At 40.8% G+C, this 18,480-nt stretch overlaps 1 protein-coding gene across 7 annotated transcripts in view; it reads left to right on the top strand.

The window, feature by feature from the left end:
* Positions 1-18,480, top strand: part of ttll11 (tubulin tyrosine ligase-like family, member 11) — a 209,861-nt gene that overhangs the window by 69,853 nt on the left and 121,528 nt on the right. For 5 of the 7 annotated variants that reach the window (XM_068012400.1, XM_068012399.1, XM_068012401.1 and 2 more), the window contains exons 4-5: positions 5,811-6,386; positions 7,970-8,065. In XM_068012400.1, the coding sequence (XP_067868501.1) occupies positions 5,811-6,386; positions 7,970-8,065 (672 nt within the window). Of the gene's footprint in view, positions 1-5,810; positions 6,387-7,969; positions 8,066-18,480 lie in introns of those variants that run through there. The other 2 variants (XM_068012404.1, XM_068012405.1) reach the window with 2 other exon arrangements.

Below are 18,480 nucleotides of genomic sequence, written 5' to 3'. Positions count from 1 at the left end.
AAACCCGGAAGTAAAATGCACTGATTATCCTTCACTTTTTAATCATTTTACAGAAATTTTAAAGATTGTCATACTTCAGCTTCTACCTTAATCCAATGTGTATTATAAACTTGAAAAACAATATATTTTATACTAACCTATGGAACTATTATCATAATAGGGAAATTTGACATTTCACAAATATAAAATGTTTTTTTAAGGTGAGAGTTTGTTCAGTAATTATGACATTGTGTTCCTTTAAAAACCCAGCTACAAATCAGTCAACAAGCCATAACTTTTTTGGGGGGAGGGTAGGTTTACAGCAAGATTAGAGGGTTAAAAAGTGGAAGTTCACGTCAATGCGGATGATTTTCTAAAAATTTCCATCTGTGGGAAGTTCAACAGTGCACCCTGTGGAGGAGTAGGAAATCATTGAAAGCAGCTTCTGGATTTCTTTGTTTAACTGTAAATGTTTTGATGCCACAAATTGCTGCCAGTTTCACAGGTGTAATGACAGCGAGTACTGACAACTTTGGGTCATTACAGCACAAAATCCAGACCATTGTTTCACAAATGTCTGGTAAATGATCATTTTTATTAAACAAGATGCTTTTCCCCTATAAGTAATTTAGAGCCAAATTCTAAAACAATTGCAATATTTCAAGATCATGTGTGACTGAGTTGCAAACCAATCTTAAGACCAACCAGATAAGCCTGTTTCATGTTGCTGTTAGTATTTTATGAGAACTGATTTCAAGTTACAGCTCTTTCTCTTATTGACATTCATGTTCAGAAACCCAAGCTGCAGCTGTAGGAATCATTTAATGCAGATATCAAATTTAGGGCTGGCTGCCCCAAGCATACCAAATGTCGGGGAAAACTGGAATGTAAAACTAAACTAATTATATTTAGATTGTGTCACACTATTATGGGATGAAGTAGAAGGCACTGTTAATAAGTACACCGATTCTTTACCCCATAAAGGCTACCCCAAGTTAGAAAAGGAAAAAGACCCAAGCTATACATCAAAGCAGAGATCCTTCTATGACCAGAAAACTCCTTTTTATGGTATAAAATCAGATCAAACAAATAAGTTAGAAATGAAAGAAGGCTGATGTAGTCTTCATCTCTCTCAAATTTTCTGGCTTTCACACATTCTTAGGTCCAGTAGACAAAAGAGAAATTTAAGCATGGTTTACATGCATTGCTAGTATCACAGATGTATAGTTGAAGGGGCCATCATTCAAGGCTACAACCTTTCAAACATTGCAATGTAAGGTTCAAAGATATTTCATTATTGATTTGTCATTTCATCCCTCTCCCCAGGACCATATTAACCGTCAGATGCTTTACGATCTTCACAAGCTGCAAAGTTAATGTGACAAGGAAAGTTCAAGACTTTTTTTTTTTAATTTTGTTTTTCTAAAAAGGATAAAATTTCTGCTCTAATCAGGAATTATGTTGAATATGTGGCATGTAGACCTAAAAGCTGAATACTTCCGCAATTAATCATCTCAGAAGGATGCGCAAATTGTCTCTGGTGTTAGGTGTGAATCACTCAAGATTACAGTTTGACCAAACCTCAGCCTCCAAGACTCCATGACTGCTGAGTTCAACAGATTATAGTTGGAGTATTGTGTACAGTTTTGAGTAACCCATTAAAGGAAAACATAAAATGCAGTCGAGATTCATTAGGATGATTACATTTGTGAGGACACTCCCAAAGTTAATGACAAAGTAATTGACCAGAAATACTTAGCTTACCATTCTCTCTCCACAGATGCTGCATCATCTGCTGAATGTTTCCTACATTTACTGTTTTAATTCCTGATTTCAACTATCTTCAATTATTTGATTTTTGCACAAAGTTAATGTTTGTAAAATAGCACTAAGATGGTTAAGTGGTGGTCTGATATTCTTCAAAATTATAATTGGTTAAATAGTGATAATTTCCACTAGTTGGTGAGATAGCAAAAGGCATGCATGCAAGCTAATCACGTAGAATTAATGGGAATGTAAGAGAAATTATTTAAGCAAAAGACAGTTAGAATATAGAATTCTATGCTACAAAGTTTTGAAGTAGAGTTCATTTATTTTCAAAAGTAATTGGATAGCTGCTTGAACATAAGAATTGATAAGCGGAAAAAGACTAAGGTTCATCTATTATCCTGATAGTCGCATGATAGTGGTAAATGAGTTGTTTTCTACTCGTAGGAATCAATCTCCATCAGTTAGTCTACATCTGTGTTGAGCTAACTCATTTCAGTCAGAACAGTACGATAATTCATTTTGATTTCTTCAGGCCAGAGTTTCTGATCCCAACCAATAACTCCTGCTGAAAATTATGTGTAAAGATATTGAGTGAGGACAGGATCAGGCTCCACTATAATGTTTCCCTTGCACAGCACTGCAGCTCATGTTAAAAAGTCTGATGCCCCATAAAAACTTAGCAATGAATATTCATCATACTAAAGTGGACTTCATCCTAGGGTCTTAAAAGAAGTGGCTAGTGAGATAGTTGATGCGTTGGTTTTAATTTTCCAAAATTCCCTAAATTCAGGGATGGTTCCATTGGATTGGAAAATAGCAAATGTAACTCCTTTATTCAAAAAGGGAGGGAGACAGAAAGCAGGAAACTACAGGCCCGTTAGCTTAATATCTGTCTTAGGAAAAATGTTGGAAGCTATTATTAAAGACATTCTAGTAGGGCACTTAGAAAAATTCAAGGTAATCAGGCAAAGTCAACATGGTTTTGTGAAAGAGAAATCATTTTATTGGAGTTCTTTGAAGTAACGTGCTGTGGATAAAGGGGAACCGGTGGATGTACTGCACTTCGATTTCCAAAAGGCATTTGATAAGGTACCAGATCAAAGGTTATTGCGGAAAATAAAAGCTCAGGGTGTAGGAGGTAACACATTGGCATGGATAGATGATTGACTAGCTAACAGGAAACCGAGAGTAGGCATTAAATAGGTCATTTTCTGGTTGCAAAATGTAAAGAGTGGTATGCCGCAGAGATCCGTGCTGGGGCCTCCATTTTTTACAATACATACAAGCATACAAATTAGGAGGAGTAGGCCACTCGCCTACTAACCTTGCACCAGTTTATATTAATGACTTGGATGAAGGGACTGAAGGTATGGTTGCTAAATTTGTTGATGACACAGATAGGTAGGAAAGTAACTTGTGAAGAGGACATGAGGCTACAGAGGGATATAGATAGGTTAAGTGAGTGGGCAAAGATCTGGCAGATGGAGTATAATGTGGGAAAATTTGGAATTGTCCATTTTGTCAAGAATAAAACAGAAGCGTATTATTTAAATGGTGAGAGATTGCAGAACTCGGAGATGCAGAGGGATCTGGATGTTCTCATGCATGAATCGCAAAAGATTAGAATTGGAATATTACAACGCAGGTTCAGCAAGTAATTAGGAAAGCTAATAGAATGTTATTGTTTTATTGCGAGGAGAATTGAATACAAAAGTAGGGAGGTTATGCTTCATTTATACAGGGCATTGGTGGGACCACATCTGGAGTACTGTTTACAGTATTGGTCTCCTTATTTAAGGAGGCATGTAAATGCATTGGAAGCAGTTCAAAGAAGGTTTACCAGACCAATACCTGGAATGGGCAGGTTGTTTTATTAGGTTGTACAGGCTAGGCTTCTATCCACTGGAGTTTAGGAGAGTAAAATGTGACTTGATTGAAACATATATGATCCTGAGGATCCTTGAACAGGTGGATGTGGAAAAGATGATTTTGCTTGTGGGAGAATTTAGAACTAGGGGTCACTATTTAAAAACAAGGGATCGCTCATTTAAGACAGATGAGGAGAAATCTTTTCTCTGAGGGTCTTGAATCTTTGGAACTCTCTTCCTCAAAAGGCAGTGGAAGCAGAGCCTTTAAATATTTTCAAGGCAGAGGTAGATTCTTGATGAGCAAGGGGGTGAAAAGTTGTGAAAATTTATCGGGGGTAGGTGGGAATGTGGAGTCCAGGGTTACAGTCAGATCAGCCATGATATTGAATGGAAGAGCAGTGTCGAGGGGCCGAGTGGCCTACTTCCCCTAATTCGTATATTCGTAGAGTTTACCAGTACTTGAATCCTAAGCATGAGTCACTTATTACCTTGAGGCTGGAAAGGGAAGAGAGAGAAAAATAACTTTCTTTGTGAAGCATCTGCATCTATTAAGTTTTGCAAATGATAGAAAAATGGGAATTTAACATCTATTTATCTTCAAATGAATGCTGAAAAAAAACAAAAAATACAAAGCTTTCCATTTTCCTTGTAGCACAATGTATAGAAAAATAACCAGGCTGATTCTTGATCACAAGTCTCCAAATAGCAGGGATACCTCATTACTTCAGTGCCACAGTGAAAAATATTAGTATTCTAATAAAGCTACTCGGTTGACATGTGCTTATACCTCTCTTTCCTCCTACTGTGTTCCCTTCACTCTCTTTCTACTTCATATTTAAATTTTACATGACATCCTATTCTTTTTATCTATATATTTTAACTTTTTTTTTACTTTGCTCTACCATTACATTCCCATCTATTGAAGAGGCTGGAAACTCTTTTAAATAAACAAGTTTTTATTGGTGACCTCTGTCAATATTTGACATGGAAATTGTCAAAACTAGGAAGTACTTGCTGCTGATGAATAAAAAGTAGTTTTTCAGTAATAATGGGGATTCCTGTTACAAAATGTGCTGTTAGCCACCGTTGGTATAGAATTGTTTTAGTGGGTATGAATATCTAAACATCAATTGCTGCTACAATTGAAGCTAATTAAAATACCAGCTTCTCAAATTTGAAATATTCAACATCTTCGAACCATACAAGTTTATAGCATAAGAGCCAGCCAGCCCATCATGCCTGTGACTTTTTGATACAGCAGTTCACAACAAATCTTGCTGCCCTACTCTCTCTGAAGAGTTCTATATTTTCCATATAATTTCACAATTGTATAGCACCTTTTAATGTGGAAAACTATCCCAAGTTGCTTCTTGGGGAAAGGAAAAAAAGAGTGGGAGAGTTAGAAGAAGTGACTGAAAACCTGGTTGAAAATATGGCTTTCAATGGAGATGTAAAGTTTGAGGAAGTGGGCCAACACAGGATGGGATGTGGGGATGCACAGATGATGGCTGGAATAAAAATAGAAGAAGGAATTTAAGTTTTGAGGAGATTGGAGGCATGTTGGGGCTAGGCCATGTAGGGATTTGTAGATGAGGACAAAGATTTTAAATTTGATGCATGGATGATATGGAGCCTAGGTAAGGCAGTGAAGATGGGCGTGATGAGCAAGCAAGACGTTTGTGTGGGAATGGATATGGGAGTGGAATTTTAGATAAGTTGGAATTTATGGAGGGTGGAGATCAGAAGTCTAGCAAAGAGGGCTTTAGAGAAATAGAGCCTAGAGGTAGCAAAGAGATGGACAAAGGCTTCATTGCAGCGGGCAGTCAGAGTTGCAGCAGCAGAGAAAATTGAGCATCTTGTGGCAGCCAAAACCATAGTCTTCCTGATTTTAATGGGTCCATGAGTAGTTGTCGGGAAGGTTGTCAGCACAGTGTTCAATAGCGTTGGAGACCTCCAGTGTCTTTTTTAGGACAGAGCCAAAGATGGTTACAATCTTCAATTTTACAGAAAATGGGAGCAAGAATAGTTTTAGCAGGACTGTGTATGATAAACTAAAGCAGAGAATTCTTTGCAAACTGGCGCAAATCTTCCAGATGCAGGAAAAATGATGACTAATGGTCCTTTTATTTATTATTTGAAAGGTAGTTATTGCTAAATAAACTACTTAATAACTTTAATCATTTTGACATGTAGGTACGTGTGTCAAAAGAACACGATTCATCTTGGAAGCCCACTTTTATTGTAAAGCCGGATGGAGGATCCCAAGGTGATGGAATCTACCTCATTAAAGATTCTAATGATGTCCGCATGTTGGCCAACCTCCGCAGCAAGCCAGCAGTGGTCCAGGAATACATCAGCAAGCCATTACTGATTGACAAACTGAAATTTGACATTCGATTGTATGTCTTGCTCAAGTCGCTAGATCCACTGGAGATCTACATAGCCAAAGACGGTCTATCTAGATTCTGTACAGAGCCATATCAGGAGCCTAGCAGTAAAAATTTTCATCGTGTATTTATGCACTTAACAAACTATTCCCTGAATGTGCACAGTGGAAATTTTATCCATTCTGACAGTGTAAACACAGGAAGCAAAAGGACTTTTTCAAGTATTGTGGGCAAGCTTTCTTTGAGGGGCTATGATGTGAAGAAAATGTGGTCAGATATTATCACATTGGTAATTAGGGCTATTATTGCATTGGTTCCTGAACTAAAAGTTTATCATCAAACGTATATTCCTCCAGGAAAGCCTGGACCTACATGTTTCCAGGTCAGTATTATGTATTTCATATCCTTTCTAATACTGCATTAAGGTCCATGAATCTCAAGTGTTAATATTTTTATATTTAAACTATGGCTTTCTTTACATTGCTTAGTTAAGTTTCTTAATCCCACCCCCATCTTTCACTGATCGTCATAGGCCTCTTACTTCCACGAAGGCAACTGGATGTTTCTGCCCAGTTCCATCTGAAAGCTCATTTGAAATGGGTTGTGAGGATGTATCTGAGAACAGTCCAGAATTAACTTTCTCTGAGGAAAGCACTCACCTCTGCTTGGTGTTTCCCGCTGCATCATTTAATTTTGAAACTATACATTGCTGCTCTGCAACGAAGTGCTAGACTAGAGTTGTCCAGTACAGGATATCGCTGCCAATGATTTAATAAATTTTATCTATGTATATTTTATTGACTTAATTTCTTACCCCAGCGCCTCCTAGTTTATTGGTCAATCCCCAGAAAAATGTTCTGTTCATGGAAAATGTTGACCTCCAGCACAGTCCAGACCTTTCACAACAAAGGATGCAAACCTGAAACTAGGTTTACAGGAAGCAAATGGGCATGAGTCAAAACCCACAAAAATCTGACCCTAAAATTGTCTGTAAAATTAAGATGGGCATCAAAGCTGTCCCGTGGCCCATCTTCTGGGTACCAGAAATACATGGCCGCTATAAAAAGCTGAATTAAAATAAATGACATGACAGCAATGTGGTGGTGCAGCAGTAGAACACCTGCTTCCAAGCCAGATGTTTGTATATTTGTGTCTTGGGACTGCCGGTCCATCAATCCCATCTGGCACTGTAGAGAGCTAGTTCAATAACTAAAGGGATCAGTGTGGTAGGAAATAATTCTGCTTGGGGAGAGTAAAAAAAAAAAAATTCCAGGCCCCATTGAGAGTTCTTCGTCTTGTGGTTGGTCATTACATAGCATTAAAGAGAGGCGTAATGAAGTCTGTGATTTAAGTAACACACACATATGCAAACCATAATTATCCCAATGGTTTTCTGTTTGATTATATACCATGGCTTGGTCTTTGTGAAAATGTTATGTTCAGTTTTTTTTCTTAAGTAACCATTTTTATAAATTTTGTGCAACTTGTTACAAGGCATTTCAGTTCATGTTTATTCATCTCTAAGTTTTAATTTAAGACTATATCATTACTGTTTTTCAAAAGTTGTGCATTTTTTGAAGTATTTTGAAATATTAATACTTTGGTATGATGCTCTTTTGTGGAGATTCATAAATGTCTGCCTTGTATGGAATTGTTTTGCAGGTTTGTTCCTATTCTATATATAATTCAATAGTTGGTAGGTTTCAAAGTTGCCTGCTTTAATTATAACCTTTTCAGCAAATATTGATATGTTACAGTAGTTTAGTTAACTTTTATCTTTCTAAAATTGTCCCATTCTAATCTGCTGCCTTTATTTTTGTGCTAAAGTTTTCACTTTTTCTGTTGGGACCTTATGGCCACTACTCTCCCACATTTAGCTATAAACAGTTAGTGAAGTTGATGATAGAGTGATCTACTGAAATCTAATAGCCATTATTTTATCAAATTCCATTTTTGTTTACACAGATTTTAGGATTTGATATTCTTCTCATGAAAAACATGAAGCCAGTTTTATTGGAAGTGAATGCCAATCCCAGCATGAGAATTGAACATGAACAGGAGGTAAGGGGCTTAGAGCCAGTCAGTACATGGTGGTGTTTGCCTTAACATATCAAAGGAAAACATTGATACAGCTGGCTAAGATGCTATTTAAGTCCTTGCTTGTCAACCTTTAAAACAAGAGTTCATGGCAGCCTTCGAAAAGATGAACATTAATTATGATTTGGTAAAGGTGACCGATGCATTGAGTTGGCTAGGAGTCCCCAGTGCCACTTTGTCTTAAAGTTAACTGTGATTCGATAGTACTGGCTCGCTGAGCTAACAGTAATATAGAGAAGAACAGGGACAGTTTTAATTTAGTGATTTGAGCAAAGACTTCCTTTGTCTTGCCCCTACTAGACACCTCAGTCACATAGTGCTACACCAAATTTTGCATTTTCTTCACTATATCTGTTAAATCTCATTATTGATGAGCTGCATGGGCAGAATGGCCTCCCTCATCTTAACCTATCATTATGAGCAGACAGTGTTGCACAATGTTTGAAAAAGGCTGTTCACCTTGTGTGTCCAGACATACCATGAAGGTAACATGCTTGCAGTTTGAGTCCATGCTTTTTAGCATGGATAGCAATCTGAATGCACCTGCCCTATTCATCATGGGCTATTTTTTCCCCTAGTAATAAGTAGATATTCAGGTTGCCACATTCTGATACAAATGTCTACAGATTTTATTTGAACTTCTTTATAACTGTTTATGTGGAGTTTACTGCAATTTAATGCAGAAGAATAAAGTACTGTACATTAGAAGGAAATGAGCAGTACATGAATGCTAATAAAATAGCCAATTATGAAGTTGAAAGAGACCAAGTGGTCTGGGAGACTTGATGCACAACATGGAGAGCCATTGGAAGACAGCCAATAAAGAATGTTGAACTGCTAAACCATTAGAGAGGAAGTGATGATCAAATTGTATACTGCTCTGATCAGGTCATACCTCGGGTATGTCTTCAGTTTTGGTCACCATGACATGAGGGGAACATTGAAGTGTTGAAGGTGGTGCAAAGATAAACCACAAGACTGATCACTAGTGTTAGATATTTGAGATATGAGAAAAGGCTTCGAGAGATTTGTGATTTTCCACGAAGAGGCATGTTGAGGTGACCTTTTATAGAGGTGCACATAAAGTAAATGTGGAAAATTATTTAAAATTAGGTCGCAAGTAGAACGGGGGGGGTCATGGCTCAAACTAGTGATAAGCAAATTTAAGAGTGATGTCAGGAAATCCTTGGCACAAGGAATGATCAACACTTGGAATGGACTTCCTAATAGAATGCTAGAGGCAAAACTCTTTAATCATTTAATAAACAATTGGATGTTGCAATGAAAGAACTTCAGGGTATTTCTGGATGGATGCACTAAGTTGGGCTGATTGCCCTTCCTCATATATAATTATCTTGTGAAGTAGGCTGTTATTTCTTGGGAAACTAGTATGTTGCGTTTCTTTTCAAGTTATAAAACCTTCTGGTGAATTAGCAGAACATTTTTATGGTGATTTAGAATTTTATAAGTTCTTACAAAATTACAATGATGAATTGCCAGCTGTTCCATTGCTAATGTAGAATGTTTCAGCGGTAAGGTTGCTGTGCTAAGTAGGAACGGTTTCAACCAAAAAAGCTCTTTCCCTTGATCTAACCAGGTTTTGTATGGCTATCCATGAATATTCACTGTAAACCCACTGATTCCCACAGCTGCCTTGACTACCCTTATTCACACCCTGCTTCCTGTAATTCCATTCTCCCAGTTTCTCCATCTTTATCACATCTGTTCTGATAATGCAACCTTCCACACCAGTGCTTCTAATATGTCTTCCTTATTCCTCAATCGAGGATTCCACCCCGCCCTGCCCCCCACCATGGTTGGCAGGGCCCTCAACCATGTCCAACCATTTTCCACACATATGCTCTTGTCCCTTCCCCTCCCTCCCAGGGCCACGATAGGGTTCCCCTTGTCTTCATCTTCCACCGCACCAGCCTCCATATTTAATGGGTCTCCTCTGCCATTTCTATCACCTCCAGCATAGTGCCACCACCAAAAACCTCTTCCCTTCCCCTCCTCCCCTTTCAGCCTTCTTAAGGGACCATTCCCTCCTTGACACCCTGGTCCACTCTCAATCATCCCCAGTACCCCATCCCCTTCCCATGGCACCTTTCCAAGCAAGTGCAGGAGAATGCAACACCTGCCCTTTTACCTCCCCTCTCCTCACCATGCAAGGTACCAAACACTCCTTCCAGGTGAAATAGTAATTTACATGTACTTCTCTCAATATACTGTACTCGCTTCTCACAATATGGTCTGCTCTGTTTAGGGGAGACCAAACGCAGATTGGATAATCACTTTATAAACGCCTCCATTCAATCCACAAGTATGACCCCGATTTTCCAGTAGCCTGCCATTTTAATTCTCCACCTTGCTCTCATGCTGACATGTCCATCCTCTGTCTTCTGCAGTGCTTCAGTGAAGCTCAATGCAAGCTCAAGGAGCAGCAGCTCATCTTTTGATTAGATACTTTTTCAGCATTCTGGACCCGTTCAACAGTTTCAGACTGTAATCTCTTTTCCCCAGTTTGTTTCCTTTTTCTTTGCAAGTTTCAGTCTGAAACTTGTTTCCTCTTGTTTTGCTTTCAGGTGGCAGATGTTCATTTTTCTGCCATTCACACCTCTGGACACATCTTTTTGGGTCTTTACTTGTCCCATTGTTGCTCCCCTTGGTTCTGCCCCACCACTCTTGTCATTTAATGTCTCCCATCTTCCGCCCTATCACATACCTCCCCTTTTTATTCTTTTTCCACCCTCCCCCATTTGGCCTACTCGAAACCTATTGCATTTCTAAATTTTCCCCGTTCTGATGAAGGGTCATTGATCGGAAATGTTCACTCTGTTTCTCTCTCCCTAGATACTGCCAGACCTGTTGAATATTTCCAGCATTTTCTGTTTTTATTTCAAGTTCTGCAAGTGTCAGTTGTGGCTCAGTTGGTAGCCTGGTGAGGCAGTGGCTTAGTGGTATTGTCACTAGACTAGTATCCCAGAGACCCAGGGTACCTGCAAAGCCCTCCTTACTCTCATCTGAGGGTTTGTGCCAAAGTTGGGAGAGCTGTCCCACAGACGAGTCAAGCAGCAGCCTGACATAGTCATACTCACAATATCATACCTTGCAACGTATCAGACACCACCATCCCCATTTCTGCATGGGGGATGTCAGTGTCCATTGCCAAGAGTGGCTTGGCAGCTGATTGTGTCCTAAAGGACACAGCTGCTAGACTTTTGAGGGAACCAGCAAGAGGGAAAAACATACTTCACCTCGTTCTCACCAATCTGCCTGTCTCAGATGCATCTGTGCATGACAGTATTGGTAGGAGTGACCACCACACAGTCCTTGTGGCGACAAAGTCCCATCTTCATATTGAGGATACCCTCCATTGTGTTGTGTGACACACCACCGTGCTAAATGGGATAGATTTCGAACAGGTCTAGCAATGCAAAACTGGGCATCCATGAGGTGCTGTGGGCCATCAGCAGCAGCAGCAGAATTGTACTCGACCACAATCTGTAACCTCATGGCCCGGCATATCTCCCACTCTACCATTACCATCAAGATGGGGGATTAACCCTGGTTCAATGAAGAGTGCAGGAGGGCATGCCAGGAGCAGCACCATGCATACCTGAATGAGGTGTCAACCTGGTGAAACTACAACCCAGGACTACTTGCATGCCAAACAGCGTAAGCAGCGTGCAAGTAGACAGCTAAGCGACCCCACGACCAACGGATCAGATCCAAGCTCGCAGTCCTGCTGCATCCAGTTGTGAATGGTGGTTGACAATTAAACAACTAACTGGAGGAGGTAGCTCCACAATATCTCCATCCTCAATGATGGGGCAGCCCAGCACATCAGTGCAAAAGATAATGCTGAAGCATTTGCAACAATCTTCAGTCAGAAAAGTGCCAAGTGGATGATCAATCTCTGCCTCCTCCTGAAGTCCCCAGTATCTCAGATGCCAGTCTTCAGCCAATTCGATTCACTCCGTGTGATATCAAGAAACGCCTGAAGGCACTGGATACTGCAAAGGCTATGGGCCCTGACGACATTCTGGCAATAGCACTGAAGACCTGTGCTCCAGAACTTCCCGCACCCCTAGCCAAGCTGTTCCGGTACAGCTACATGACTGGCATCTACCCTGTAATGTGGAAAATTGCCCAAGTATGTCCTGTACACACAAAGCAGGACAAATCCACCCAGCCAATTACCGCCCCATCAGTCTATTCTCCATCATCAGTGAAGTGATGGAAGGTGTCGTCGACAGCGCTATCAAGCGGGTCTTGCTTAGCAATAACCTGCTCAGTTTGTGTTCCGCCAGGGCCACTCGGCTCCTGACCTCATTACAACCTTGGTTCAAATATGGACAAAAGAGCTGAACTCCAGGGGTGAAGTGAGAATGACTGCCCTTGACATCAAGGCAGAATTTGACTGAGTATGGCATCAAGGAGCCCTAACAGAACTGGAATCAATGGGAATCGGGGAAATCTCTCCGCTGGTAAGAGTCATACCTAGCACAAACTAAGATGGTGGTTGTTGAAGGTCAATCATCTCAGTCCCAGGACATCACTGCAAGAGTTCCTCAGGATCATGTCCTAGGCACCACCATTTTCAGCTGCTTCATCAACGACCTTCCTTCAATCATAAGGTCAGAAGTGGGGATGTTCGCTGTTTGCGTGATGTTCAGTGCCATTTGCAGTTCCTCAGATAGTGAAGCAGTCCATGTAGAAATGCAGCAAGACCTGGACACTATCTAGGCTTGGGCTGATAAGTGGCAAGTAGCATTCACACCGCACAAGTGCCAGGCAATGACTATCTCAAACAGGAGAGATCTAACCATCTCCCCTTGATGTTCAATGGCATTACAATCGCTGAATCCCCCACTATCGACAATTTGGGGGTTACCATTGACCAGAAATTGAACTGGAGTAGCCATATAAATACTGTGGCTACAAGAGCAGGTCAAAAACTGGGAATCCTGCTGCGAGTAACTCACCTCCTGACTCCTCAAAGCCTGTCCACCAACTACAAGGCACAAGTCAGGAGTGTGATGGAATACTCTCCACTTGCCTGGATGGATGCAGCTCCAACAACACTCAATAAGCTCGACACCATCCAGAACTAAGCAGCCTGCTTGATTGGCACTCCTTCCACCACCGACGCACAGTGGCAGCATTATTTACCATCTACAAGATGCAATGCACCAAAGCTCCTTAGACAGCACCTACCAAACCTGTGACCACTACTACCTAGAAGGACAAGGGCAGCAGATGCATGGAAACACCACCACCTGCATGTTCCCCTTCCAACCACACCATCCTGAGTTGGAACTATATCACAGTTTGTTCACTGTCGCTGGGTCAAAATCCTGGAACTCCCTTTCTAACAGCACTGTGGATGTACCTACCCCACATAGACTGCACCACCACCTTCTCGAGGGCAATTTGGGATGGGCAATAAATGCTGTCCTAGCCAGCAACACTCACATCCCATGAATGAACAAAAAAAAACTCTTGTCTCCAAGTCTCACTTCAGGACTTGAGCACAAAAATCAAGACTGACATTCATGTGCAGTACTGTTGACATCTTTCCATATACGAAAGGACACGCAACAAACAATCCACTTAGTTGGGCTGTCTTCTCTTGGTGCACCTTTGCTGATGGCTGTGAAGGCCAATCCATGAGAAATATGTTCTGCTGCAAGTGTCGCAAGTAAAGATGCTAAATGATGCTCTGAATTGTTTTTTCGACATTGGCGCCTGTTGCTAAGTTGCTGTACCCACTGGTCAGCGTGGAAGTACACACCAGTCCACAGGATGTGTCGCCATTTCCCTCTTTCGCCAGCTCGTGACTCCCAAGTGCAATAGTTGACATTTGGGGCCTTCATGGCGAGCTTGCAAGCATCCTTGAAGCAGAGCTTTGGGTGCCCCACTGGTCGTCTGGCCCCAGCTACCTAACCATACAGAAGGTCCTTGGATATGCAGCCATCTTCCAATCTGTAGACATGTCTGATCCACCAAAGCCACATCTATTTGATTAGTGTCAACATACTTGGGAACTCTGCCTTTGAGAGGACTGCTGCAGTTATGATTTTGTCCTGCCAGGATATTACCCATAATGTGCCACAGACAGCGAAGATGGAAATTATGCTTCTTGGTAGCTGTAAGTTGCTCATGCTGTGCGGCTGTGAAACAAGGTGCTGAGAGCACAGGGCTTGTAAACAGCTTGGTGTAATCCCATGCCCGTTTCGCGAGTCAGCCAAAGGTGTTGGCTGCTTTTCCTATGCGTGTCTTGAGCTCTGCATCAAAGGACAGATCGTCTGTCACCATGGACCTAAGGTAGCAGAATTTGCCATCTGCATCCAGTGGGGTGGTGGTTAGTATGATCAGGAGCTGAGATGCAACACCTTGTCCCAGACTACAGTTTCCTTGATGCTTATAGTCAAGGAGAACCAGTTACAGGCATGGGAGAGACAGTCCATGAGTCTTTGTAACTGAGTTTCCATGTGAGCGACGAGCACAGCATCAGCGTAGAGGAGCTCTCTGATAAGGATGTGATGTGGTTTTTGCCTTTTGCTTTCAGCCCTGATAAATTGTCGAGCTTGCCATCTGACTTAGTTTGCAAGTAGACTCCTTCCATATCTGCAGGGAAGGCAAAGATCAGCAGAGTGGAGAAAAAGATGCCCAACACAGCGGGGGCTGAGTTCTGAAGAAAAGTCACTGACCTGAAACGTTAACTCTGCTTCTCTCTCTCCACAGATGCTGCCAGACCTGTTGAGTATTTCCAGCATTTTTTGTTTTTATTTCAGATTTCCAGCATGTGCAGTATTTTGCTTTTATTTCCCAAAATCTTGCCTGCTGAGTGTGTCGAATGTACTAGTGAGATCTACAAAAGTAAGGTAAAGGGGTATACTCTGTTCCCTATGATTTTTTTTGTAGCTGGCTTATGGAGAAGATCATGTCCACAGTAGATCTGCTGACACAGAAACTGCACTGTGCTTCCAGGTACACTCAATCTACAGATGGAGTCTTTTAGGTATGACCCTAGCAAAGGCCTTCCCCATGATGTTAAGGAGTGAGATGCCCCAGTAGTTTTTGCAGTCTCCTTTGTCACCTTTTGTTTTGTATAGTGTGATGATTTTTGTGCTACACATCATCTCCTGTGTCCCACAGGAGCACAGTACTGAGGGAGGACAAAAATCAAGGCTGAAACACCAACGTAATACACAACGTACTGCACTGTCGATAATGTCATCTTTTCGAGATTGGATGAATGTATAAGATTCTATGGCACTATTTCAAAGAACAATGGGAGAGTTATCCTTGCTGTCCTGGCCAATATTTATATCTCAGCCAATATCACAAAAATAGATTATCTGGTCATTTTCACGTTGCTGTTTGTGGGAGCTTGCTGTGCACCAATTGGCTGCTGTGTTTCCTACATCACGGCAGTAACTACACTTCAAAAGTACCTAATTGGCTGTAAAGCACTTTGAGACATCTGGTGGTGGTGAAGGGTGCTATATAAATGCAAGTATGTTTTTCTTTTTGTTTGAAGGTGGAGTTGGCTCACTCCCTATTTGTCAATAGAAATGATTTTTGGGAAGAGTTTATATTCCTGTAAATTGAATGTTCCTATGTATATCAGATTACTACAGCAATTCAATTGTTTATGGCCCTGAGGTTTCGAGTGCACTCTCTAATATGATTTGTTATCTTCAAAAAAATATGTTGTCGCGCCAAAGTTTTATCCAGAATATGACCCAAATAGTGATCTAAAACATTTAAGATCACTATGAGTCATTTAATTTTAGTTCTCTAAAGCTATGACTATGCTGTAAATGTAGTATAGTAACATTTAAAGATCATAGTATTTTGTTAAGTTTTGTTTGTGTTTTTTTTTTTCTTAGACATTTAACCCCTTGATAGTCTTGATCACCTTGCAATGTAATCCTTTTCCAGACAGGAAGCTGGATAAGTGACCTGCTCCCAGACATCTGCCATTACCATACTGAAATTGGCAGATGTATAAAAACTACCCAAGAATGATGTCCACCCTGAGAAGTGCCTGCTTTTCAACAGCACTGCTGAACTCAGAAACTTAATGTCTGGGGGGGTGGTGAGCGGTGGAAAGGTGTTGGCAGAGACCAATGTCCCATCACTCTATGGTACAATATATTTTGCTCCAACAGGATGCAATTTAAAAATGTACTTGTTTTGTTGAACAGTATAATTGTGTATACTCATACAAATATGTTTCAAAAATGTTAATTTAGTGCATCGCAGCAATGTACGGAACAGATTGCACTTCAGAAATGTAACTATTTAAGAATCAAAGCAGAGGAAAAGCCACAACATTAATATATCAAGGTGTTGACGGGTTATAAATCTAATTTAATGAATGCTAATGTCAGCATGAAAGCTGAACAAAACTCTCATACACTCAAAAGTAAATGCTGACTTTCATTATCTGTTGCTTTTAATATATGCAAAAATAATGTACAAAACTCTGGTGAGACCGCACCTGGAGTATTGCGTGCAGTTCTGGTCACCGCATTATAGGAAGGATGTGGAAGCTATGGAAAGGGTGCAGAGGAGATTTACTAGGATGTTGCCTGGTATGGAGGGAAGGTCTTGCGAGGAAAGGCTGAGGGACTTGAGGTTGTTTTCGTTGGAGAGGTGACTTAATAGAGACATATAAGATAATCAGAGGGTTGGATAGGGTGGATAGTGAGAGTCTTTTTCCTCGGATGGTGATGGCAAACACGAGGGGACATAGCTTTAAGTTGAGGGGTGATAGATATAGGACAGATGTCAGAGGTAGTTTCTTTACTCAGAGAGTAGTAGTGGCGTGGAACGCCCTGTAATGTTCTAATAATTCTAAATACAAGCTGGTTTATCAATTTGCAAGTTCTCCCATTGCATGCTGATTCTAGTGTTACGTTAATTTTTTTCCACTTTATACCAACAAGTTCTGTTTATCTTGTTTTGTTAGTTTTCGATCTATACTGTACCATCACCTGTATTTAATACAGTGTAACATAGTGGGCAGAACTTTGCATTGGCCATAACATACGGCTAGAAATGCCTTCTGTCAATTTTACTGAAAATAGGAGTGAGTACAAAAGAATCAACAATGTAACAGTAGGAGGCATTTCATTCACACGCAATTCTAATCATAAATGGTGTTACTCTTGTTTGTCTTGTGGTTTGGGTTGCCAAACTATCTTTCACCTTGCTGCTTCTCTCCCGCGGCAAGTGTCACGGATCCCTGCTGCTTTTCCTTCTGCTTCGTGCCTGGTTAATAATTCCTGGAGTGGAAAGTAGAGGAAGGTTTTTACTATAATGAGCATTAGAGTTTTGTATGATCATGAATTACTGTTGCATATGGAAAATTGAAGTTTTAAAAATACCTAGTTTACAAAATTTTATATGTGTGACTTATACTTGAAATGATGGGCACTTAATTAGTACCAATCTTTCAGTGTTGCTGTTTGTATATCAATGTGCTGTCTCACCAGGCTATCCTGCACAGTTCTGGCATAGCTCATCAACCTGAAACCTTAACTTTGTTTCTTCATAGATGCTGCCTGATCTTAGTATTTCCAGATTTTTCAGTTATTTCAAATTTCCAGAATCTGCAATATTTTGCTTTTGTACCCTGTATATTTAGTGTTTTATCCATCTGTAAATAGATCAGTCACCACTGCAGAGCAGCAACAGCTAACGTGACACAATAGAGGCAATTTCCCTCCTCCCCAGCCTGGGTGCAAGGAGTTAGAGTGCACCTAAAGTGTGTTCATGTGATCTGGCCTGAACTCATCTGTGTTTCTGTGTTCAGGTCATTACCCTGGGCCCCAACAATCCCAAGGCAGAGAGTGCGGCTTGATGTGCCTGTGCCCAGAAGCAGGAAAGGGAAGTCAACCACTGCTGCAAACTTGAGAGTAGACATAACTGTTCAGTCTGTGGCCTTCTAGCAACTATTCAAAAACAACCAGAAGGCCTTCAATACTGAGTCTTCTTGCTTGCCCTATGAAAAGACAGATTTTAATATCTGACTGACCGCAAATGTTTGCCTCCAATTTGAGAGGATTGGGTGTAAAGAGTAAAGTGCATTATTAGTGGGTGCCTCTGTGAATAGGACCCAGGAAAATCGGGAATCTGGTGTCAATCTAGCCTCGTTAAGTTTAAATTATCTCTCTGCTTGTTTCAGGCAGAAAAACTCTTCCCTTTTTGGTGCACCCCCAGAAATCCTTGGACAGTGCAAAAGGCATTGTCAGGGGCCTCTGCTCTTTTTCTGGTTTTCTTGTGCTTGGATAATCTCTGCACAAGGTAGAGGTAACTCTGCTCTAATGTGTGCTGCATAATCATGAAGCAATATTGCATGT

Source organism: Heterodontus francisci, chromosome 32, assembly GCF_036365525.1.
Source record: "Heterodontus francisci isolate sHetFra1 chromosome 32, sHetFra1.hap1, whole genome shotgun sequence".
Lineage (NCBI taxonomy): Eukaryota > Metazoa > Chordata > Chondrichthyes > Heterodontiformes > Heterodontidae > Heterodontus > Heterodontus francisci.
The sequence above is the reverse complement of the archived record's forward strand: the minus strand, read 5'-3'. Positions and strand labels throughout refer to the sequence as shown.